Source organism: Aspergillus brunneoviolaceus (genome assembly GCF_003184695.1).
Source record: "Aspergillus brunneoviolaceus CBS 621.78 unplaced genomic scaffold BO95scaffold_50, whole genome shotgun sequence".
Taxonomy (NCBI): Eukaryota; Fungi; Ascomycota; class Eurotiomycetes; order Eurotiales; family Aspergillaceae; genus Aspergillus; species Aspergillus brunneoviolaceus.
In genome coordinates this window covers 140,007-164,966 of record NW_020290780.1, presented here as the reverse complement: position 1 = coordinate 164,966, position 24,960 = coordinate 140,007, and the positions used below count along the sequence as shown (strand labels likewise).

At 54.9% G+C, this 24,960-nt stretch overlaps 6 protein-coding genes across 6 annotated transcripts; 2 read left to right on the top strand and 4 right to left on the bottom strand.

Moving 5' to 3' along the window:
- Positions 1–9: 9 nt before the first annotated feature.
- BO95DRAFT_444796 (putative sugar hydrolase) lies at positions 10–3,203 on the top strand. The gene is made up of 6 exons (XM_025586966.1): positions 10–324; positions 393–507; positions 576–639; positions 742–1,403; positions 1,507–1,784; positions 1,849–3,203. The coding sequence occupies exons 1-6, from the start codon at positions 292–294 to the stop codon at positions 2,995–2,997; spliced, it is 2,301 nt and encodes a 766-aa protein (XP_025440355.1). The 5' UTR covers positions 10–291; the 3' UTR covers positions 2,998–3,203.
- On the bottom strand, positions 3,189–9,154 carry iml1 (GTPase-activating protein IML1). Its single transcript, XM_025586965.1, has one exon. It carries the CDS (start codon positions 9,021–9,023, stop codon positions 3,339–3,341), a length of 5,685 nt encoding a protein of 1,894 aa, XP_025440354.1. The 5' UTR covers positions 9,024–9,154; the 3' UTR covers positions 3,189–3,338.
- A 2,428-nt stretch (positions 9,155–11,582) lies between these two features.
- Positions 11,583–14,910, bottom strand: BO95DRAFT_199690 (putative C6 transcription factor). Its single transcript, XM_025581026.1, has 4 exons — positions 14,233–14,910; positions 14,059–14,170; positions 13,246–13,943; positions 11,583–13,123 (listed from the first exon to the last, which is right to left on the bottom strand). The coding sequence occupies exons 1-4, from the start codon at positions 14,634–14,636 to the stop codon at positions 11,986–11,988; spliced, it is 2,352 nt and encodes a 783-aa protein (XP_025440353.1). The 5' UTR covers positions 14,637–14,910; the 3' UTR covers positions 11,583–11,985.
- Positions 14,911–16,657: 1,747 nt separating this feature from the next.
- On the bottom strand, positions 16,658–17,976 carry BO95DRAFT_199775 (uncharacterized protein). The gene is made up of 4 exons (XM_025581027.1): positions 17,519–17,976; positions 17,338–17,469; positions 17,140–17,269; positions 16,658–17,062 (listed from the first exon to the last, which is right to left on the bottom strand). The coding sequence occupies exons 1-4, from the start codon at positions 17,742–17,744 to the stop codon at positions 16,960–16,962; spliced, it is 591 nt and encodes a 196-aa protein (XP_025440352.1). The 5' UTR covers positions 17,745–17,976; the 3' UTR covers positions 16,658–16,959.
- Positions 17,977–18,831: 855 nt separating this feature from the next.
- BO95DRAFT_465552 (transcription factor domain-containing protein) lies at positions 18,832–22,001 on the top strand (the record flags this gene model as incomplete). Its single annotated transcript, XM_025589145.1, has 6 exons — positions 18,832–18,872; positions 19,678–19,734; positions 19,808–19,936; positions 20,016–20,700; positions 20,745–21,260; positions 21,318–22,001. The coding sequence occupies 6 exons, from the start codon at positions 18,832–18,834 to the stop codon at positions 21,999–22,001; spliced, it is 2,112 nt and encodes a 703-aa protein (XP_025440351.1).
- A 533-nt stretch (positions 22,002–22,534) lies between these two features.
- BO95DRAFT_444789 (putative MFS transporter) lies at positions 22,535–24,809 on the bottom strand. The gene is made up of 5 exons (XM_025586964.1): positions 24,011–24,809; positions 23,777–23,837; positions 23,454–23,716; positions 22,877–23,405; positions 22,535–22,796 (listed from the first exon to the last, which is right to left on the bottom strand). Exons 1-5 carry the CDS (start codon positions 24,632–24,634, stop codon positions 22,693–22,695), a joined length of 1,581 nt encoding a protein of 526 aa, XP_025440350.1. The 5' UTR covers positions 24,635–24,809; the 3' UTR covers positions 22,535–22,692.
- Positions 24,810–24,960: the final 151 nt, after the last annotated feature.

Genomic DNA, 24,960 nt, shown 5'->3' with positions numbered 1-24,960 from the left:
GGTTTTACCCCTCTTCCAATCACCCCCTCTCTCGGTTCTCTCGGTCTTCCGGCCCGTGAGATGCAATGGCATCGATTCATCCGGCGCAATCCTGGTCTGTCTGTCTGTCTGTCTGTCTGTCAGTGCTTGTACTGCGGGGGTGGGGTGGGATGTTGGCAATGCTCCATCCAGTTCATACTTAAGACGCACTGCACCACCCAGGGACCGAGGTCTCTCCTCAGGGTCTAGCATTGCTCTCCCCCAACTTCAAACCCTTGAGACATTATCAATTGACACACCGCATCCATCACCATGAAGTTCACCGAGGGAATGTGGCGCATCCGGGTGAGTGTTCTCTGTCCAAGACCGAGCCGATCAGGAACTAATCCGCGGGCTTCTGCTGGGAATGACAGGAGGGGATCCGGATCGACTGGATGAACAACGTCGAGCGACTGAGCATCGAGAACGAGACGGTGGATCTGCTCCTGAACAAGTTCCAGCGGCACCGTGGTGACACTTTAAACTCCGGTGAGTTCCATGTCGTCTGTATCCAGCTGCAAAGTGGAAGAGAGCTTGGACTGACGTGATACGTCTAGCTACGGTCTCAGCGCAGGTCACGTCGCCATTGGAAGGGATTATCGGCGTGAAGCTTGTCCATTGGTCGGTTACCCTGTTCCTCTCTCTTCCAAATCTCCGTCCCAAAGCACTGGGCGACCGTGCAGCAAGTGTTTTCGTTCCGAATTCATACTGAACGATGCACAGGGCCGGCGGCATCGGCAAAGGCCCGCACTACGAGCTCACCACATCCACCGGCCACGCCCAGATCTCGCACGAGGAGCACCAAGCACTCCACTACCGCAGCGGCGGGCTCGACCTGGCCGTGACGACGGCGCCCAACGAACTCGACTTCGTCTTTTCGGCCTGCAGCAACAACAGCAACAAAAAGCTGACGGGCCACTCCTGGCGCTCCATCGGGTACATCGGCGACCAGACCACCGAGAAGTCCCGGTGGGACGACGGCATCTTCTTCGAGCGCCAGGGGTACATGCTGGCGGCGCTGGACCTGGGCGTGGGCGAGAAGCTGTACGGGCTGGGCGAGCGGTTCGGCCCGTTCGTGAAGAACGGGCAGACGGTCGACATCTGGAACGAGGACGGCGGCACCTCCTCCGAGCTGGCGTACAAGAACATCCCGTTCTACCTCAGCAGTGCCGGGTACGGGGTGTTCGTCAATCATCCGGGGAAGGTGAGTTTGGAGCTGCAGTCGGAGCGCACCACCCGCGTGAACATCTCGGTGCCCGGCGAGGAGTTGGAGTACTTTGTGATCTATGGGGACTCGCCCAAGGCGATCTTGGAGAGGTATACGGCCTTGACGGGGAGGCCGAGCTTGGTGCCCGCTTGGAGTTATAATCTTTGGTTGACGACGAGTATGTTCCCCTCTTGATCCCCACCCTGGTGTAGGTTTGTTGGTGACTGGCTTTGTGAGATGCCATTGCTGATGTTACTGTGTGCCGTTTGTGCCGTGTGCAGGCTTCACGACCAACTACGACGAACAGACCGTCACCGGCTTCCTGGATGGGTTCCGGGACCGCGAGATCCCGCTGGGTGTCTTCCACTTCGACTGCTTCTGGATGAAGTCCTACCAGTGGTGCGACTTCGAGTTCGACTCGGCCATGTTCCCGGACGCCGCGGGGTATATCAAGCGGCTGAAGGAGCGCGGGCTGCGAATTAGTGTCTGGCTCAACCCGTACGTGGGACAGGCGTCGCCACTGTTCAAGGAGGGCAAAGAGAAAGGATACTTCATCAAGGTAAGCCGCCCGCTGGCTACCTCCCCCCCCCCCCTCGTTTACCCCCTCACTAAAACACACCCAGCGAACCGACGGCACAGTCTGGCAATGGGACTACTGGCAAGCGGGCATGGCGATCGTGGACTTCACGAACCCTTCCGCGCGGACCTGGTTCCAGACGCACCTGCGCCGCCTCCTCGAGCTGGGGGTGGACAGCTTCAAGACGGACTTCGGCGAACGCATCCCCTACCGCAACGTGACCTACTTCGACGGCAGCGTCGACCCCACCCGCATGCACAACTACTACACCCTGGCCTTCAACGAGCTCTGCTACACGACCCTCCTCCACCACCACCCGGACAACGCCCACACCCCCAACAAGTCCGGCGCCGTCCTCTTCGCCCGCTCCACCGCCGCGGGCGGCCAGAAGTTCCCGATCCACTGGGGCGGCGACTGCGAAAGCACCTACGAAGCGATGGCCGAGTCGCTGCGCGGCTGCCTCTCCTTGAGTCTCAGTGGCTTCATCTTCTGGGCCTCCGACATCGGCGGCTTCGAGGGCACCCCGCCGCCGGACGTGTACAAGCGCTGGGTGCAGTTCGGCCTGCTCTCCACGCACTCCCGGCTGCACGGGAGCCACTCGTTCCGCGTGCCGTGGATCTACGGCGAGGACTGCTCCGTCGTGCTGCGCGACTGCGTCAAGCGGAAGATCGCCCTCACCCCGTATCTGCTGCGGAGTGCGCTGGAGGGCGCGCGCCGCGGCACCCCCGTCATGCGGCCCCTCCTGCTGGAGTTCCCGCACGATCGGAACGCCTGGACCGTGGATACGGTGTATATGCTTGGCGGGGATCTGCTGGTCGCGCCGGTGTTTAGTAAGGATGGGGTCGTGGAGTTTTATGTTCCTGACACTAAAGGAGAGTGGGTGAGTTGGTTTGATCACGGCAGAAAGTATCTCGGCGGCAGGTGGTATACTGAGACCCATGGGTTCGAGACCCTGCCGTTGTTGATTAGGCCCGGGGCGGTCGTGCCGGTGAACTTTCAGTTGACGAAGCCGGAGGATGACCCGTTGAGTGGGTTGGAGGTGTTGGTTAATGGCGATCTCCAAGGGGTGGTCGAGGTGGAGGTTGTTGATCCGGTGAGGGCGCATGAGGTGCGGAAAGTTGTGAGGGTGGGGAAGGAGGAGGGTGGTGTGGTGAAGGCTGATGTCGAGGGGGTGAAAGTTGCGGTTATTCAGTAGGGGGGCCGTGTGTGTGGGTTTGACTCAAGTAGGTTTTGGTAGATTGGCTGTGTTTGAATCGTGGTTGTCGGGCTGTTTTATGGTGCAGTGGTGGACAAGGGATGTAGCAGTTTGAGATGCTATACACAACTGCGAGTGGGTGTTGCGAGGCCCTGAAAGGCGAAGTAAGATAGATAGGTACTCATACAATTGTTCATTAGGTTGTATTACATGGCTAAGGTAACAGGGTATCCGTCCACGACCACTACACATACACATACACAACTGACTCATCGACAATCATCCCACGGTCTTCATAAGCAACCCCGCCTCAAACCGCTTGACTTCTCCCTCGAATCGAATCACATCAACGGCCTCAAACTCCCACTCCGCGGACTCCCCCGCACAAGATTACTCCCCTCGTCCCGCGAGCGCGCCCGCGCCTCCGTCGACGGATTCATCAGCACCGCACTGGAATGGATCCGCTGCGGCAACGCCGGCAGCAGCGTATGCTGCGGATGGCCCACGACACTATCCGGCAGCTCCAGCGAAGGGATATCCGTCATCTTGGTCGGCGGGATCGAGGGCGTGACGCGCGTCGAGACCGGGCGCGCGTGCGATTCCTTATAGAACTGCTGCAGACGGATGTGATCATTGCAGAAGTCCACGATTCCGTTCAGGATGTGCTCGGGCGCGCGGTAGAGGTTCGAGGAGTCGATGCTGGGGTGTTGGCCGGGCGGAGCGACGAGGGGGAGGTTGGCACTGTCTTTGGGATTATTCGCAGCGCTGGAATTACTGGTGGTGTTGCTGCTGCCGCCGGCGATATTGATGCTGCCACTACCACCGGTGAGATCATGGATTGGGCGGACCATCGGCGAGAGACGCGGGGAGGAGGTCGAGGAGACACGGTCCGCAGCAACCGGGTCGTACGTGCCGGCGCGTGCCCGGTACTGCTCCGCGCGCTCCATGCGCTCCAGGCGCGGCATGTCGCGGCTCGCGGTGCTGCGCGTGCTCACCAGCCGGTTGGCCAGGAACAAGAATTCGCCCTCGTCGGTGATCTGGGCCAGCAAACTGCCCGAGCGGTGGATGAACTGCGGGTAGCGGTAGTCCGGGATGCCCCAGGAGTAGGAGACCTCAACGTCGGCGGGGAACGCCGACCGGGCCTCGAAGTCGAGGACAAAGTCGAACTTGCGCAGCAGGGCCTTCTGGAAGTAGAGGGCATCCGGATTGAGGTTCTGAGCCGAGACGGGCGCCGAGGGGTTGGGGTTGTAGGGCACGGGGACTGGCCCGCGCGGGGGCGGCACCTTGAGTTGCACGCGGAAGGGCTTGCGGAAGGGCTGCGTCTGGTCGATCGCAGACGCCTCAGCAATGGGCACCTGCACGAGCTTCAGGCCGAACTTCTCCGCGGTCGCCGCCCACGACAGCACCGTGTCCTCGATCAGTTTGGCCGTCGTGCCCATCCAGCTGAGTTCGATGTGGAAGCAGTTGTCCGGGTTATGCAGACGGTCGTAGTGAAGATCGATGACCTCAGGGCGGTTCGATCGTCGACGCGGGTCCACGTCGTACTGCATTTTCTTCGACAGCATGATCGTAGCTTTATTCTTGGCTCTGGACGGCGTGTTGGGCACCTGAGGCATGGAGTCATCCACACTCTCGGACCGGGACTCGGATCGAGACTCGGATCGCGACTCCGCGCGGGAATGATTGCTCGAGTGATCGGCCGCAGGAGTCGAGGGGGTCGCCTTATCCGGCCGCATCTGAGGGAACCAGCCGCCTCGCGACTCCGGACGATGCGGCCGATATTCGCTCGAGAGCTGATAGAAATAGTTCCCGTCGCGGAAATTGTGTCTCCGTTCGACGTGATGGAAGAGTCCGTGCTTCAGCAGTTCGTTGCCGAAGTCCACCGCTTCCTCTCGGGTGTCGATATCGCGGAAAGTCTGAATCAGCCAGGTGGTGAGTTCGAATCCGATAAAGCAGCTGTAGTGCAGGCGCCAATGCCACCGTCGATCCTCCATCCGTATACCTTTCTCGCCCTGAATGGCCTGTGCCAACGTGGACAAGGTGATGCTGGAGCGCTCAAACTGCTCAGACTCAGGCAACAGCTGGGCAGGCGCACTATCCAAGCTGGGGTCGGTCAGTTGCATCCGGTCCAACTCCGCGGCGACAACCTCCGACGAATTCTGCGTGTTGTAGATAATGTTGAGCGGATTCTCGGCCTTTTTGCCATTCGAAGCATTGAAAAGCTTCTCCTCCGGTGGGATGTACTTGTGGCGCTGCCAGATCCGTGTCAATTGGTTGATACCAAGAAGGTGAATCTCCTCTTCGTTGTCTTCGTTGAAAGTCTGAATGTGACGGCGGGAATTCACGTGCAAATGCATTGGAATCAAGACATAGCGCACGCGCCAGAAGTGGAGCTGCTGGGATGGGTTAAAGAGATAGTCTCGATGCCCAGCCACGTAGTTGTCGGAGTAGTTCCAGTTGTATTCCTCGAGCTTCGAATCGAGTCGGATGTTCTTCACCTCGTACTGCGGGCTCAAGATCGTCCGCATCGCCGGCGAGTACATGCTGAAGTCATCAAACTGTTCCGAGGCAAGAATGGAGGAGTTGCGATGGGTATAGCGCGTCACTTCGATTTCCGCGCCTTCCACACAGATCAATCGATGAATGGTGTTGCCCTTAGATAGAAACACAGTAGCACCATCTCTTTCCAGCCCACGCGTGTCAAATACATTGGGCGATTCCAGAGCATACTGCCCAGAGGCTTCTACAACAGCTTTGCCAACCACGATCTGAAAGCCATGTGAGAGACGCAAGGAGATCATCTCGCGAAGGAGCACACCTCGTGTTTTTGGAGGCTCGATACCTTCCGCATCTTCATTCGGGAAGACACGATACGGGGTCTGGAAGTAGTCCGAGGCCAGCTCCTTCGCGGTGGGGAATTCTTCCGTAGTTAGAGGTAGAATGGCAGGGGACTTCAAACTTTTCCATTTGACGACGGCCACATGGGGAGGTCTGGGGTAGGCATGCTGCCAGCGCCCAAACCAGCTGGTCTCCCGCATTACCTCCTTCGAGGTGTTGCACGGATTGATAGAACGGACCCAAGGGGCCAATGCCGTGTTGTGAGGGCTTTTAGAAGAAATATCGCGCAAGCCTCCATTCCCAGTCACAGTGACCCGAGGATTGGATCTCCGAACCCGACTCTCGTGGCGCGAGTCATCGATCATCGGAATCTCCGTGGTCGTGGTCGAGTAAGACTCGGGAACCACGGAGCGATCCGGTTGCTCGGCATCTACTGAGGGCTGCTTCTGCGGAACCTTGATCGAGATTGGCTTCGTTGGTGTAGCTGTGGAGCCTTGCGAGGACTTTTGAGGTGTGTTCGGTGTGCTAGACGTTGTGGACAAATCGATCACGGTTTTCGTGGACGCTGAATCAGACGTGCTCAAGGATTCAACGCTCCTCGAATCTGCAAGCATTCCGGAGACCTTTTTCGCATTCTGCGTCGGCTGACCTCTGGCATGTTCCACATGGATTTCCGTACTTGCCTGGGCCCTCGGTGCGATGGACGTGAGCCCCCGCAGGGCGAAACTGATCGTCCGCGATATCCGGGGCACTCTCGTGGCAGAAGTTGGCTTGAGAGCCGGCTTGTTGGGCGAAGCAGCCTTGGTCGAAACCAGACTCTTCTGCACGGTGCGTGACGGCTCAATTTTCCGAGGAGCCGAACTGACGGAATGTGGGCGTTCGTTGGCATTGTTCTCGTTCTCGCGCAATCGAGTCACGGATCGAGCGGAAAGCCGTTCGTGAGCATTGGAGACTTGCACTTCGGGTTCACTGGTTCGCTTTTTCTTCGCAGACCTGCGAGGCTGAGAACGCTTTGGCAAAGCATGGAACACACCGTCGTCATAATTGTCCATCCAAGCAATGACCGAGTTCGAAGACTTCTTCTTCGTTGCAAGAATGGCATCCTTGGAATGAGACATGTTCTGGAGAAAAGGCTCCGGCCGCAGACTGTCACTAAGCTGGTATCTGAATGGGGAATTGCGTTTTAAGGGTGTCTTCGATGGACTTATGCTTGAAGGGCTCAGGCCGGTCGCGGGACTAGCTCCTCTGGTGACTCCCTGTCCTTCGAGCAGGTAAGGAATGGAGATGTTTGACTGCTCGCTCTCCATAACACCCATCATCTGAATCTCGTACATCCGCACACGGGGCACGAATAACTTGGATTGTTTGGTGACAGTGAAAGGGATTGGCGCATTCGGATCTTTCTTTAGTATCCGTCGAGCCTCTCGGTAAGTGTCAGGATTCCAGTATGAGATATCGAGCCAATGAGGGATTCCGTAGTTCCAATTGTTCGCATGGGAAGACCATGGCTGCCGGCTACTCATCCCAGGATACGAGCCATGCATGACCGACTTGGGCGAGAGATGTGACGTGCGACTAGCGAAGCTTGCGAAGGATGGACGAGCCTCTGGAGAATAGCCTCCATTCCGAATGTCTCCTCCGTACGTGGCCGTATGGGGTCGCTTCACCGGCTCGCGGTATTTGAACAAAGGCACTGAGTGAAGAGGCATGGGGCTCAGACAGACCAAGTCAATGGCAATACCGCGGTTGGTGAGAGCCTCCGTCGTCGAAGCCAGCGACTCGTAGGAGACCTCAAAAACACCGCTTCCAGGGGTGATCACGATGATCGACGTTCCCGTGTGAAGCATGTCACGATCGATGTGATCATAAGCCAGGTGAGAGGACGCAAGGTGAATCGCTTCCAGGATATTGCCGCGCAGAGCAGTGCTGGGCCGTCCTGCGATGGTTGCAGACTGAGCTTTGGGGGCGACCTTGATGCCATCAACCGTGGGCGTCTGCATCTCTTCCGGTGGCTTGAGGATAGAGACATCCCTCAAGAAAGTTCTAAAATCCTTCTTCAGCTCATCTAGAATCGCCGTCCAATGACCACTAGCCATATCGTTGACGACCACGCGGTAAAAATCTCGGGTCGGAGCTGCATTAGTCGTGAAGTCACTCTTCCAGCTGTCCAGATTGAGATTGGACGCAGGGCCTATCGCCGTCGCATCGTACTCCACGCGGGTGAACAGCACAATGGTAACCAGATGTCTTGCGTCGGAATTGGCCCACCGCTTGAAGAGCTCCGGAAGGAAGCCGTTGATGACCCTGCTGAACAAAATATCGCCCGTGCCCTCGGAATCAAAGTCCCACATCTCCCGCGACATCTGGATGAACAGGACATACTTGGCCGACTCGCTGCGGAAGACGGGGATGGTCTGGGGGGAGAAGAAGCCCGACAGGACCTTCTTGCCGCGGATGAAGATATTCTTTACGGTCGCCTTGATACTACCCATGAAGACGATCTTCTGGCCCTTGTAGACGATCTTATCCGCCAGCTCGGACATGACCAGCCGCCACATGTCCGAGCGGACCAGATACTGATCGCGGAAGGAGATGTCTACATGAGAGGCGGAACAGTGCGCGCGCTCCACGATCGAGATATGAACGGTGGTCCGGTTCTTAAAGCCGAAGATGTTGGCAACGGCATTAGTTACAGAGAGTTCAAGCTTGGGATGCCGTGCTTTGATTTCCTGCGGCAGGGGCCTGACGACGAAGAGACATCGACCCTGTAACGGGGTCTTGAATTTGGACATGGGGTCCGGGTGGAGTGTCGGGTTGGGCTCAACGTGAACGTCCCGTGACGACCTGACCCCGAGATCCGGCTTGAAGGTATGCGTAGCATCGCCGTTGAACCGGACGGGCAGGATCTCGATCACATCGCCGATCTGCGCCCCGGTGTCGCTAAAGGCGGCCTGGTTGAATAGGATCTCTTCCTTGGAGAAGGTCTCATCATGAACCCAGAGAGAGCATTGTCGACGATCTAGACTGGCAGAGACTAAGCGGATCGTCCTTTCATCTAAGATTGATGACTGCTGCTCTGGGGGAACAGCATGGGGGACCTCCAACGACCGGGCAGTAGAAAGGGTCTCTATACTGGCGGCGCTCACTTGTCTCAGATGTGAGCGCTTCATGGGCCCTCGTAAAGACATGATCTGGGCGGTTATTACCGCATCTTAGATTGATCAATTCGTAAACGATGAGGCGTAGAGGCAATGAGCCTTACTGGGTGCCCCAGGGTCCAGGTGGGCTGGATGGATTCAGTCACTGCAATGGAAGTACGTTACCGAATTCAGTGAACTCGATGGGACCGAGCAGGTGGTGAGTGTGCAGTGACATATCCGTCCAGCCACTTTTGGCAGGCGGTCAATGTGGCCGGGGTGGCTGACCATTTCATGAGTACATCAGCTTTTACATAATCATGATCGCTGCCCTGATGCCCCAGGCAGAAACAACTATAACCATCGGCCCAGTGTCGATCGCTGGGATTATGGAGACTATGATTCATCATGATGTGATAAGTGAGAGGCTACTCCGTACTGTACGTTGACTTGTCGACGGTCTTTTCTCTTTCTTTTTTTTTTCTATTTTTAATTGCCACCAGACTGGCTATCCCAACACTCCAGCTATTCGTTCGACTCGACAAAATCTCCATCAGGTGCTCAGTCAATGTGCCGAACAGAACAGACCGGCGATGATGCCATCGCCTATTTCCGATGAAAGCCACTGATTGGACTCGTCGGGCTCCATCTCAGCTTATCAGAATATGGCACGATAGAATGAATGATACAGTCCAAGACCGCAAGTCCTGCCCAATGCAGGTAACCTACCGAGGGGAAGGGTGGGCCATCAAGCAGCACCAATATTTTTCAACTCACATCGTCAAACCACACAGTGTGGTCCTTCAGATCCGGAATAACTCTTCGGAGGAATCAAGACCTCCGACTGGGAGCGAGGCTGAGATCTGGACTCTGGATGGAAGGTCGCCATTGCGGCAGGAGCCGGGATTATACCCAGTGTGGCAAATCACAATTTGCATCTACGCACTCCAGAATCTCGCTTACAGCCCGATGGCAGATTTTCGCCAGAATGGCCTCAAGTCCCTCAACCGCCAATAGATAGCTGCTCCAATGCGACTGGTCTGGAGAGGTTAGAAAGGGGGAGGGGAGGGGTGGTTAGACGATCTGCAAATTTTTCGCGCTCCTCCACATTTCAATAAAATAGACTCCTTCCGTTTTAGTCGATTGGGGTGATGGGTTTCGTCCGTCCAAGGCGGATTCAGATTCGAAGGTTCGATGTCTTTGGGTGGAAAAGTCTCAGACTAGGTTGCTGGCAAGATGAAGAAAGGCCCAAGGTGGGAATCTGCAGTAAATGAACGAGATGACTTTCCTCCATCATGAAACAGGTGCAACCATGTCTACAGTAGTGGGATACAGCTACTGTGAAAACATACCAGTTGATCGAACTGATTTGGCTGTTCTGCCATGATCCTCTGTATTTAGCGAAGTCATAGGCAGTAGTTTAACAGTGCCATGTGGGGGTCAAAGCCAGATCTGTCGCTCAAGGGCTGAAGCCTGAGAGAAGAGGATCATCGGGCTACCGGAAACACAATCCTGGGCCCAGCTCGAAGAATGCCGACAATGGAATTTTCTGTAGACCAAATCAGATACGTACATTACTCATGCATAGCGTTCGCCGTCAAGGTGCGGTGTCATCTTGATCTGCCCATCAGTGCAATCTGCAATGAAGGCATACCAGGGAGCCTGGGACGAAGGCAACGACTCTAAGATTCTGATAGGTTACTGTTGGTTATCTTGCTGAGGGGCAGATAAAGTTATGCCTCCTGTATGCTTCCCTCCCTGCATTCCTCTTGAGGCTCCAGCTTCACTCATCAGTCCGGGCCTCGAGCCCCGCATCATTCATGATCGTGAATTCCTGATACGTAGTAACTCCGAGTAAGTACCGATCAACTGAACGTTTTGGTAGGCGGGACGATGCGTGTCATGCACCAGACTCGACTTGATAGCGTGGATCCGGTAAAACAGGAGCATCCGGTCCAGGGCCGACGTCGGCTACAACCGTGGATCAGCCACGGCGCAAGATGCGCGTTCTCCCAATGGCGACGGACGATCAGCCCAAAAGCAATCTAGTGTTGAATTAACTATTCCACTAGAATGGGCTTTCCGCTGCCACGGATTTGACTGCCAGCAAATCAAATGGTACAAGTTGGGTGAGACCGGGCCCACCGTTAAACTGGGAGGCAAGCAATAAGGCATCGGATTAGCTATGCAGGCGCTGGCCCCGTGCATAAGCCATGGCAGCACATCTCCGCGGAGGTTCAACTTGGTGACTGCGCTTTCCTCTTACCGCCTCTCAGAGGGAAAAGAAATCCGTAGATTTACGGGGTCGACATTGGGCACGACTCAATGAAGGTGCTAAGTGATTGATTTCATTAGCAACCAAGCACTAGGGCCACATTACCGAATGGGGCTAGTTAGACATGACCCAGCAAGGACGGGACTCAATCCAAGGGATGTGATTGAACCGTGGGGCAATGGTCGGCCAAGAATGAGAGCTAAGAAGCAAGACTCTGCTTTGCATGGGCCAACAACCCACATCGCTGGGACCGTCTGAAACCCAATCCGCGCTGCTGGGATTTAGTCAAAGGAATTCCGGGATGGACCTTCCCGCATCTGGATGTGACTGATCATCTGATGTCTGTCTAATTACTGTACTCTGGAATAAGACGTCAGGGGCTTTATAGTGAGTGTTTGCTTTCTGCTCAGATGATAAAGAGGGACCATCAACAAGCACAGACCGGTAGGCTCCGCAAGCGCATCGTATATCCGCTCTCACGATTTCCTTCCCGGCACGTATTAAAGGCTCAAAATCAGATCAACTGACAACATGAGACCTTCTCCAATTCTATGAGGGGGTATATGTAGGGTTAGGGCGCGATTGAATCAACTAGGAAAGAAAAGTAATCCCGTTGCAGAGCCGAAGCCGCAGGACCGATGGAGGATGTGGGGAATAGAGTCTCCATGGAGCAATCGGTTTTCTCTGGTCCTTTTCAGCACACTGAGATCAAGATAGCACTAGTGGCCACCGGCAAAGTCAGTCAGACGGACGGGTCCTCGCAGCAGACAAGCCGACCATAGGACGCTCAGTCAGTTGCGATCTAGAATCAGCACCAATCTTAGTTTCGAGTTCAGGGACATTCTCGGAAATCAGTTCTCCGCACACGAGCCAAGCCCGCTCAGCAGACGGATCTTCCAGAGACATCTCCGTCAGCCAACGGCCTGACTTTTCCAGTCGCTCAAGAATTTTCCGATGGTCAACGCTTCCTGGCTTCTCTACAAGCAGTAACGCATAGAGCAGGATCGTAGTCGACTGCATTAGGTAATGCAAAAGATACCAGCAAGGAGAGACCCGGTAGACCCAAGCAAGATCGGGTGAATCGGGCAACAGATCAAGCATCTGGTCTGCCGACTCCACACACATCATTGCCATCATCTCACAGAAACTTCCCGGAAGTTCATTGACGTCGGTCGCCTGGGAAAGGTGATTGAGGCAAGGCTGGGTTATGAGAATCTTGGCACTGTAGAAGCGAAATGCCAAGTTTGTCCGCTCTCTCTGAAATGCCTTCGTTCCCTGCGACAAGTGAAATGCCGCTGGGAGTCTCGCAAGCCAAGCATCCACCTTGCTGTTCAAAGCAGAGATGGCTCCCTCGATCTCATGCAATGGCTTGCGAGCTGCCCCTGGAGCATACAGAACTTCAACGGATTCATGCATAATGGCGGCTAAGTCGACGATATACAGGAAGAAAAGGGCAGAATTGGGCATCGAGATTAGAGACTCAAGGATACCAGCCACATCCTGTTCGCTCTTGTTACCCTGGTCGGGCACTTGGGCGCCGGAGGCTTCAGGCGAGCCTTTATCATCGACAATCCGTGGGTTTCCGGGGCATAGAGATTTCACGAGAGCATTCCGAACTTCGGGAAGGAGGATTAGCTGTTCCTTATCGTCGAACTCTTCTTCTGTGAAGGGCACCGGCAGTGGTGTTGTGCAGAATCGGTCGTTGATACAAGGCGGGCGACCAGTCATAACACAAAGCGAGCAATCGAGCAAATAAAGAGACCACCAAACAGCATATTTCGTTTCTTTCATGACGTTCCTGATGTCGCTTTCGTTTCGAAGGTGGAATCCCAGGGTTAGAGCCGAACGGATGGCGTAACCACAAAGTTTCCAGGATCTGAGCCACACACGATTAGACTATCACTGTACCCAATCATGTGCAGGGGTTGAATGAACAAGAAAGCGAGCAATCGAAAACAAATGAACGAAGCCAGAGGGGAAACCAAGGGAGGTTAATACCGATTCACTTGCCCAATGGACAGAAGGTAAAAGGATGTTAATCCCTCCACCTGCACCTGCTGCGAATCAGGATGTTCTAATAAAACCGTTCCCATCACGCCTAGTTTCTGTGCTCGTGCGAAGTAAAGAGCACTGTCATCAGGCCACTCTTCAGCGTCACTGGGTTGAGGGTGGGTGTATTTGGCGGCAATCGCGAAGATCAGATTGAGCATGGCTAGCCACTTCCTTCCAGGCCCAATCCCAGGCCCAACGGAAGGAGAATTGTAGTAGAGTGTAAATTGTCTCATGATGAACGATCTGCGAACTATCGGGAAGGATGCATGCACGACTGTGAAGTAGGTGTCCAGGAGCTGCTTAGCAATTGCAAGAGGGGGCCGTTTGATTGGGTCCACATCTTTCATGAGAGGAATCTCTGAATCGTCCAAGTAGAAGCTCGCGGAAGCAATAGAGTCGCCATGGTTCTCTGTAGCAGGGCTCGATCGCCGTATGAGTCGCTTCAATCTGTACAGCCATGCGATTTCAGAGTGTTCACCCACGAACCCCATGGCCTGTCGGTCGAAATCTTCACTAGTGTAGTCTAGGGCACCTCTCGTGAGAGCCGGGGTCACACTGGACCCTGACGCATCATTCGTGACTGGCGCTGTTGATGCAGACGTTGTTACCTGAGGGTCAACAGGCAGGTCCTCATCGATATTTGACTGTGTTTATCCTGTCAATACAACTCTGAAACCATATCCGATCAGGGAAGAAGACCACGTGGGCAGTGAAGATGGTAAACGGAGCCATGCATTGAATGTAAAGAGAGAGCCTTACTTCACTTAAAAACTGCTCGACTTGCCTCGCCGCTTCCGAGTCCAGCCTGGGCGATAGCTCTCGTAACAGATCCTCATATGCCTTGACCTGGGTTGTCAGGTCATTAAGCTGCCTGGTGCGCACGAAGTTAGAGACACTTGAGAAATGTTTGCATCAGGGTTTGGGAACGCTCACTTGGCCAACTTTTCTCGCTTCCGGTCACCGTAGGAGCAGCGGATGCCCGCTTCCTGGCACCGCTGACACGTCGGGCGGTGACCACTACATTTGGCCTTCTGATCGCGACAGTTCTCGCAGGCTCGACTAACACGTCCGCTACTGGTCCAGGCAGTCGATGTGGCCGACCTAGGAATACGCACCCTTCCGAAGCGATCGCATTCGATGAGCTGCGAGCCAGTCGATGGGTTCTCAGAGAAGCCAGAATACACCACTTCGTAGGAGCCGGAAAGGCCATGAGGTTGCTGGCGATTCAGGGAGGTACCCAGGTGACTAAACTGGGAATCACTTTCCAGCAAATCCGATGACGAAGATGGAGTCTGAGAAGGGAAAGGGAAATGAGGGGGACGGCTGTTGTCACTCATGGTCAAGGACGAGCCGGGAATCCCACCACGGCCCCTTCGTCTCGGGCCTCAACAACACACAGTCCGACGAACCCAGCGACCTAATAACCTGGCGGTAACGATAGTGCGAATGACACCCGGCAAAACTGAAGTATACTAACGGACTATAGGCCAGGGGCAAACAATAGGAACAAAGCTGTTTTGGGGGTGGTGGTGTAACAAAGCGTCCGGTACAAAGCACTGGTCTCTTGTTGGTCGAAAGAGACCCAGAACCCAGCCAAGGTGAAGTGTGGTAGGCTGGAGACGACTGCCGGGTGGGCGTACTTGCCACAGTTGGGCGGAAATCGGCTCGCGCCTCCCGAGCACCATTGTTTGGCACCATAACCAAGGGTTGTATACCGTGGTAACCCCCAAATTTCCCCCTGCAATCGTAGGAGGCAAAATTCATCCGAAATGAATGACAAAAATTTGAAAAAAAGGGGGAAAAAAAAGAAAGTCCATTGATATAACAAGCGGGGTCGACATTTCGACATTGCTGCAAGAGTGAGAGAAAAGAAAATTGGGGGAAAAATGAAGAGGGGAAAACAGATCAGAGAGGCCGCCATCTCGATCGTCTCCAATTTGGAGTCAAGGTATACGACCGATGGTTGTTGGAAAGGAAGTCGATCTCTCCTGGTTTCCGACACCTACTCTCTTTGTGACCTTCAGCAACCTGTGGATTCAAGGCCCATCTTTGCACAACAAAAGTCTGGTCGGATGTGAACCGTCTCTTAGTCCTGCAGAGGGGCTCGCTCCAGTTATGCCAAGATCAAAGGATAACCCGCTGTCTCGCGCAGACAGCATTGCAAAACCGTCTCAGTACTCGATAGATACAGCTGAATATCTCGGATATCAGATTCGATGAATGTTTTTTTCTCGACGCCACCTGTACCCACCGGCTTCTGGCACTATACCCTCGAGGTTTTTGGTGTTCGAATTGGTGGCGGGGATAATATTTAGCAAAGATTCCGTTGGCTATCAGTGTCTCGTGGCGAACAGGACAACAAGCGGCACCCAGAGGGAGATAACCCATCATCCCAACAAACCAGCGGCGTGGCTATGAGGGCAGAATCCTCACACAGACCGTTGAGACTGCGGAAGATGACGAAATCGATGGCGTAGGCTGGCAGCGTTGAAGGGACAGTGTGTTGATAGCCTTGAGACAGCAACGCTCATTTTGTCGCGGTCATTCTGCCCCATGTGAGCAGGTAACAGGATGAGAGCCTCCGTTCGCTCGCTGGTATACACCTCTCCTTATTTTCCATGTTCCACCTCTGTTATTGAGAAAGTCTTGCTTATGTTTCAAACCGATGCTCGGGTACTAATTTGTTTTCATCAGTCACGCTGAGCAGAGAAAAGAGCCGGTGCGGCCACGTCACAATTCCCACAACAAGCCTGCCCACTTCCCCAGATATGCGACTGTCGATATTTGAAAGAGCGGAAGAGCCGTGTGCTGATGGTCGCTTCTTTCGAGCCGAGAGCCACCGATAGCCCAACTGACCTGACCCGTCTACCGTTTTGTGACCGACCAGCAGACACACCATCACCTCGTACGCATGATCCGAACATCTGAACAAGTCGTGATTCGAACATACGTGCTGCGGAGGCCTGCTTCCTCGAGGGTACACCGACTTATAAAGCATGTGCACTTTTCTTGGTCTTCTCGTGAGCCAGCGGCACGTTGCTCGGGGCCCGTTATATCTTACGTCGTCTCAATGGTCAATGGGACCATGGCAGGTGGTTGAGGTCGCTTGAAACCCACGACACTTGTGTTATGAAAATCAAGAATATAACATAAAGCCCAAACTGTCACAGGACGTTTTAGCTTTCTGAAGTGTGATGCTATCGTGAGGCTCCCCAACACTTTCTGTCAATGCAAAGTCGATCGTCAACAATCATAAGAGGACTTAGCGGAGCAGATCCTATCAACCCGGAGGTCTCATAGTCCAGTGAATCCGATCTAATTGCGTCAATTCCCTATCACTAACCATACTTCGGAGGGTGACAAATGACGGGCAAGGCCAGCCAAGGGGTCACATCGGTCACGAAACATGTAAGTCAAGGGCTTTTTTGTGATGCGCAAAGGATCCTAACGACGATTTCTTTGCGAGAGATCAGGACACCAGGAGAATTGAATAGAACTGATGATGAGTCGACACTCTGAGGTGTAGCGAACTAAGTTTTGACCGTGCTTGTTGCCGTCGCCTCCTCTCCTTCAACCATGGCTCCCGGGAAAGCTCGGTGATCTTGTGACTTTCACACCCTTCCACTGAGGACGTTTCGAACAGACCGTCACCCCGTGTGTTCAGGTTTCGAATACGGGCTCGGGCCTGGTTGATGAAAATGGCCTGACTGGCGATAGTGAGCCAGCTGCCCCGCCCGACCGGTGGAAACTGCAGATTGACGCACTTTAATCAGAGGTCAGGACTATAGAGGAGAGACGAGCTAGTAGCTTCTGACTCTGAATAACAATTGAAGTGCATACCTGAACATGCCCCTTGTGCCAACGGCTAGCCTGGAGAAGAAACGCACTCCCCCGAGTGTCTCATGGCGATGCGGGAACCAGCCCGCACACCCCTGATCTCCTGTAGGTGGGCATCCGCACCTAGACGAAACTGAAGTTGATGAGAATGATTGAATTCTTGTCAGCGTTGCCAGGCAAGCAGAGACAGGATTGACTAACAGAAGAAGTGGCAAGGAGTGACAGGAGAACAAGGGAGAGAGGAAGCAGAAGACGAACGGGAGGGGAGGGAGACAGTCCTGCCCAATTCACACAGTTGAGAAAAGCTTGGGCCCTGCGCGGCCATCACCAGACCTGGTCAAGTTAGACAGCCACGTTGTGCGCGGGGGTCACATTGGCTCGCCTCTCATGCTGCGATAGTTAGCGTGGGCTTTCGAGCTATTGCTAGCCATGATATTGGTTTCTTCGACCTCTCTTCTTTGGGGGGACGGGTTCTTGCATCTACTTTCCAGCAGGCGTGCGCTTGACTTGCATAGATGGATGGGATTGATGTTGGCGGAAGATTGACTTGGCGTGGAAAAGAATTCCGCGGAGACTCCATCCATGATTGTCACGGTGCCCCCACACATATGGAACTAATCAATCACACTCACCCACGTCTGGGCGGGGCCTTTCTCATGGATTCGCCTGGATTTTCCCCATTGTGGTTTCGTGGTTCCCCATTAAAGTGCCTGAACTGAAAGTTGAATGGAGACAAGAGGATGCGAGGGGATCAGGGGATGAGGGAACTGGAGGAAGAATTGGGGTACCCAAGCCGGGCCGAACAGGAAGGATAAGAAGGAGAGAGTGAGCGAGTGAGTGAGTGGTGAGACGGAGACGGAGAGAAAGAGAGAAGAGAGAGAGAGAGAGTTCTTGCCGTCCGGTTGGAGGTCGAGAAATACGAACCTTGTTAAAGCGAGGCCTGCAAATCTGCATTTTCAACTTGAATTGATCCTCACCAGCTCGAACACGTCGCGAATCCTCCATTGGTCAGAGCCCACGATCGTCAGGGCCTTTGAAGCTTCGACGTTTGCTCATTCACTCTAGTGCTCAGCTCAGTGGAGAGGCTGGTTACCCTTTCCAGTGCCTAGGAAAATTGATTTTAAGCGATTGTGGCATTCTTCCTCTCTGCTTTTCTGCTTCTCGAGATCGAAATGAAAGAGACCCCCCCATTGCGACCAGGAAAGAATCCAGAGGATTAAATTCGGGCTTTTCCCTTCCCCTCTCCTATTGAGCCAATTCCATTGTTGCTTGTCATCTGCGACCACTGCCTTGATTTTGTTGCAGCACCCCCGCCGATAGAACCAGGGATTTTCCCGCTGGCCGAGCATTCATTAACTCGGCGATTGACATGGGAGAAGCGGCCGAATCTGCTACTCGGTACTATTCAGTAAGTTACCAGGTCAATTCCAAACCCGTCTACTAGCGTAGCGGAAGAGGAATCCGCACACTTGAAAGAAGACGATCACCACTCAAGCCGGAAGAAGGAGCTCTTCACCCGATGGTCGGATCTACAACACCCAAGCAGACCACATGGGGGTTCCAACTGTGATGGGCGGGCTGAGAACCCGAGCGTGCTGTGAGTGGGTATGGAAAGTTTCCAGCTGGGACGATCCGCTGGACTCGCAATTGGGTTATAACCGACCCGATTAACTGGTTAAATAAGCAAGGCAGCCCATGTCATTCGTCCTTGAGTCGCGCAGCAAGAATTTGAGCGAGTCAGTACTCACTAGGATTTTCAAGGTTGTTAAGGATTGTTTCCCGTGCAGGGATGAGAGCCTCTGAACGGGCAGTGCCAAACATCTGGACACCACATTTGATAGGCACTGGGCAGTCACACGGACTGCGGAGGGGGGGAAGGGAAATGCCAGGTGGAACCACCACAATCAACAATTACCACAACCACCACCAAGTCATCTCCATCGTAGAGGGGGGGAGGGTGCTTGCAAAGGTGGCGAGATATTGGAGCTGCTACAGAGCAGGTACAGTACAAGGATAAAAGGTCAGCCAGCCACCCCAACAGCCAGCCAGCCAACGCGACTGGAGATCACATAACTTACACACACATACACACACAGTTTTACTGAATAGTATCACCGAATAGTCCCGACTTACGGCCGTTACAAAGCTTGCAGAATTCCCAAAGGGGCGACTGTACTACGCGCAGCTGGATACTTGAAAGTTAATTCTAAGTTGGAAGCCGAGTAACTTCACCTATCGTACATCTCCGACGGGAGTCGAACATTCCATTGATTCATCGATCCATAAATCCATCCATCCATCATCCAATGCCCTTCATGCCTAATCGGGGATCGGCCGGAAGGTCGGCAGAATTCACCGATTGCCGGCCGAACTCAACTTCAACTCCTTCCAACCGGACACTGGCAGGAACTACTCGGTACTAACTTGGAACTCAAAAAACTACTATCAACCACGTACATGACGATCATCTACCGATCTCAAATTCCTCTAACTTCCTTTTTTAACAATCACCTCTGTCTCGTCATGACTGATGAACCGTAGAAAACATAGCAGAACGACCGATGAGGTCGAGATCTCCAAGCGGCCGAAATTCATCGCGTATGTTTCCCTTCCTCTTCCCCCCCCCCCTTGCAGATGGCATCCCAGCAAATCGGCTGATGAGCCAATCTAGATGCCAGCGCTGCCATTCGCACAAGATTAAATGCTCAGGGGGTCAGCCGTGTCTCAAATGCCGGCAGGTTGGCTGTGCCGATGAATGCGAGTACACGCCTCGCGATCGGCAGGTGAAAGTAAGCGAAAGGTAGGGAGGACTTTCCATCACATCACATCTCACGCTTCCAGTTTACACAGGGTTTGATCTAATGCCAGCATTATTGCAGCTTCTTGCAACGCCTGCTAGCGGAGAACCAGCGTCTGCGCGAACAGCCCCGAGCGCCGGAGCATCCGACCGATGCGGACCCAGAGGGGGGCGGCGTCTCGGGGCGCGGGCCGTCACGAGTGCCGGCAGAAGCCCCGGACCTGGAAACTGGGAATCCCAACAACGTGCGCAATCCCTTAATCGGGGATCGCGCCTGGTTCCATCCTTACGATCCCTCCGCGCCGCCTATCTTCATTGGGGAGGCCGCCTGCACCGCGTTTGCGACGCGCTTCCGGCGCTTCCTGACGGGGAGTAACGCCACCGCCCACATCCCTCGCACCCAGTACGTCCACGACGAGAGCATCAGTGCGGCCACCGCGGGCGAGATTGGCTGGCCGAGTCTGCAGCAGGCCCGGCTGTTGCTGAAGATCGCCCTGCGGCAGATCGGGTTCATTTACCATCTGGTCCTGCGCAAATCGACGACGGAGAAGCTCGAGGAGATCTACCAGACGGGCGACTTCGAGGCCAAGGTCCACCAATGCAAGTTCTTCGCGCTCTTCGCCTTCGGCGAGGCATACTCCATGCGCAATGAATCCTCCTCGGGGTCGCGGGTGCCAGGGACCAAGTATTTCGCGCGTGCGCTCAGCCTCGTGCAGGTGCTGCCGGAGCGGACGAGCATCGCCCATTTGGAGACGCTCTTGTTGTTGGTATGCATTCGATCCAGGCTGCGGGGACTCTGCTAATGATCCAGTCTTTGTTCTCCTATTACCTGAACCGGAGGCATTCAGCCTACGTGCTGATCGGCAGCGCGATGCGGCTGGGATTGACCATTGGTCTGAACCACAACATTCCCGAATCGCAGCTGATCGACCCGGTGGAACGCCAGCACCGCGTGCGTATCTGGTGGACGATCTACATCTTCGATCGCATGTGGGGCTCGAAAATGGGAGTGCCGTCTCAGATCCTGGACGATGATATCCATCTGGACATGCCGTCGACGATCACTCCGATCGCCTTGCACGAGGAGCAGTTCTCGGACACGGAATACTTGAAGGCGAACATCAGTCTGGCGCGGATTGTTGGCGAGACGATCGCCAAATTGTACAGTCGACGCAAGTACAGCGAAACGTTTCTGCAGCGCGTGCAGAAGTTGCTGAAAGCGCTGAAGAACTGGGTGGAAACGCTGCCGGAGCATCTACGTCTGAACCAAGAGGAACCGGAAACGAGTCGGACACCGGTCGGATCGTTGCATTTATCCTTCAACCAGGTACGTACGCAGTGCACCGAGGTGTCTTGGGTTGCATCTACCTAACTCACAACTCAGTGTGTCATCATCACCACGCGCCCCACCCTCCTCCACATCCTCATCAAGCTCAGCGAGCCCGCGTCGGAGGAGATCTCCCAGCCCGTGCTCACGCTGGGGGAGGCGTGCGTCCACGCCGCCCGGCACACCCACTCCATCATCCTGACGCGGTGGATCAACGGCTCCATGCCCACGTTCGGCTACTTCCACGCGCACTACCTGTTCTCGTCCGCCCTGGTCCTCGCCATGTCCAGCTTCACGCCGATGGGGAGCGCCGCCGACATGAACTCGTTCGAGACCGGGCTGGAGGTGCTCCGCTCGATGAGCGAGAACGGGAACCTGGCGGCGTCGGAGTTCTACCAGCACCTCAAGGTGGTCCACGAGTGTCTGGGGCGGTACCTGAGCGACCGCCGGCGGAGCCAGAATGCGGCCGCCGCGGCGACGGCGGCGATCGGGCCCGGGGTGGCGACTGCGGCGGTGGTGTCGACGACGGTGGATGGTGGGCCGGCGGCCGCCGCGGCCGGGGTCGAGGAGTTCTTGCCCGTGGAGCTCCGGGACAGCAGTGGGGGGTTCACGACGGCGATGGCGTTTATGGAACCCACGATGCAGGACTTTCTGGCGCAGAGTGATTTCGATCTGGGGATGCTGCAGGTGGATACGTATCTGAATGAGGGGGGTTATGAGGGGATGACCAGTAGTCATTGACCTGTAGAGGTTCTGGGAATGATACCTGATGCACTAGTGTAGTGATCTAGGGGAGACATGATCGCGGAGAGCTTCGGATGGAGGCCAGATTGCGGAGGGAATACCGCCCAATCCCCCCCCCCCCCAAAAAAATAGATCCCCACATTACGAACCACCATCACCACAGCGATCATTAAAGGAACCACTTGCCGGGTCAGACCATAGGTCGTCGCTATAATATCGTCAATTCCGTGGTAAGACCCCGATTCATAAAGATGAACATCATCTATGCTACAATCTACATTCCCTTTCTAGAGTTTTGGTCATGATGAAGATCCCTGAGACCTGCCTACTCTGCTTCCAACATTTCATCCACTGCATATCCTGTGATACGGATCCTTGTCAAAATCTGGGGAGAGATCCTCGTTCTTAGCGTCCACACCTTGTTCATGGTATATCCTACCATACCATACCAATGCTTACCTTTTACCAAACGGCTAGACCCTCATTCAACCTGCTTATTCAGGGTGAACAAGCTAAGTCAACTCTATCACGATCGATATGCAGTCTCTATATTATTCTTTATACCACTCTTCATGCTTGGGAGAACACCACCAACCCCTCTATCTCATCTCCACCTCCAAACATCCAAACATTACCCAATAAATCATAAACAATCATCAATCATAACCTCATCACCCACTCGGAGTAATCACGGATCCGCCCCAACCCTCCTCTGCACCCACCGCTGCATATCCAACCCCCACCTCGTAATCAGCATCACCAACACGCCCCCGAAGATCGAAAAGAAGACGCCTAAACAGTCACCACAGTCAGCAATAACCCCATCACCCAAACCAAACACCAGCCCCCCCCCCTCAAAGAAGAGAACTCACAAATCGTAAACGTCCACCCAACCCCAATGGCCCCGATCAGTGGATCCACCGCGGCGCTACTCCCCGCCGAAAACAGATATTGGATGATGTACTTCCCACTGATCACCTCGGACCGCCGGTGCGGCAGCGCCTCGGCCGCGTAGGTGTTCAGCCCATTGAAGCTGCCCATGAGGCCGCAGCCCCCAAAGAACGCCGCGATGATCGGCACCGCCATCCCGCCTTTGCCCTCCTGGAGGGTCCACCCATACACCAACGCGCCGGCCGGGAGCACCCCCAGCAGGGTGATCAGGCCGCTGTTCAGCCGGTCCTGCGGGAGGCGCGTGCCGTTGCGTTTCGCGATGTAGCGCTTCACGGTGCGGTCGCTGAGGCGGCCGCCGACGATGCTGCCGACCAGGAACCCGGCGCCGGGGGCGAGGTAGAAGAGGCCACTGACCAAAGCGGAGGAGAGGTGGAAGCGCGGGTTGAAGATGGAGCGGGCGGAGGTGAGGATCGCGTATTGGAAGGTCGAGAGGAGGCCGCAGGTGAGGTCCTTTTCTTTTGTTAGGATTGTTTCTGAGAGGACAGGAGATGGACGTACAGCTAGGAAGATGTTCGGATAGATCCAGAGTTTGAAGACGCGCATCGGGTTGAAGGCCTGCAGGATGTGCTTGAATTGGTCGGAGGGAGAACGGCGCGCAGGGGCTTTTTTCTCCAGGGTGATGGCTTTTTTGGCGTCAACCGACGACAGCTCCGGGACGAAGAGGATGGCCAGCACGAGCCCGAAACCGGTCATGGCGACTTGCACCCAGTAGATGTTACGCCAGCTGGCGAAGGTGACGATGATGCCGCCGATGCAGGGGCCTGGTTGTTGTTGTCATTAGAGAAGCGGACAGAGACAGCAGGGAGTGACTATATACTCACCAATGGCTGGTCCGGCGACTGTGCCTGCCATGAAGAAGCCAACTGCGGTACCTCGGACCGTCTGGAGGGTGTCAGTTGACGTACCGAAAGAACGATACCATGAGTGCTATATGCATGAAGCTAAAAGATCATCTCCCATATCCCCATCGCCCCCGTTCAGGATATACTTTAAGATACAGAGACCCAACCCCCTCGCCCTTTTCCTCAATCCACAAAGAAAATAAAGAAACTTACAGGCTCCCAACAATCCGCCAAAACCGTCTGGCCCGTCACCATAAACCCCGTACCGGTCAACCCGCCCAACACCCTCATCGCCGTGAACACGCGCATATCGCCCGCCACGGCCGCGCCCACCGAACACCCACACAGCACGGAGATCGCCAACAGGTACGCCACGCGCCGCCCGATCAACGCATTCATGGGGCCCCAGATCAGCGACGAGAACCCCATGGCCAGCAGCACGCCCGCGTTGGTGACATTGATGATCTCCGTGGTTGTGGCGAACTCGGCCGCGATCTCCGGCGTCGCGGGGAGGAGACTCGTGCTCGAGAAGGTCACGGCGAGGGTCATCCAGCTCACGATGAAGAGAACGATGGCTTTATGCCAGAACGGGAGCTCATAGCCCTTTTGGGGAGGGGAGTGGAGGGAGAGTAATGAGCGGACGGTCCATTGTTGCTGTGGTTGGTGTGGATCGGTGTTCGGGTCGAGAGTGTGTGTTAATGAGGATGAGGAGGAGAGGGAGGATGAAGGTGCGGTTGGATGCTCGGTCGGCAGTGGTGTGGTGGTGGTGGTGGTGGTGGTGGTGGCGGCTGCTCTTTCGAGGTCATCACCACTCAAGAATTTTCCCATGGCCGGCATGGTCTTTTCTTTATTCTATTGATTTTTCTATACAATTGACAAACATTGACTTGAACCAGCTTCTCCGAGAATACAGCCATTTATATCTCCCCTCCTCTCTCGGCATCCCGATTGTGTGGCCGAAGCGACTCCATCGCACCGCTCGGCGATTGCGCTCTCACGCGCCGACCTCGGATCGCCCCGCCGAGCCGGTTGGCTTGCAGCTGCATGATAAATGCACCTCAACCCACTGTTGGGCCGCAAGCAGACGATAAGCTGATTAACAGCGCATACGACGGAGTTTTCAAACGAAACGTTTCATCTAGGCTAGATCCATCTACACTACA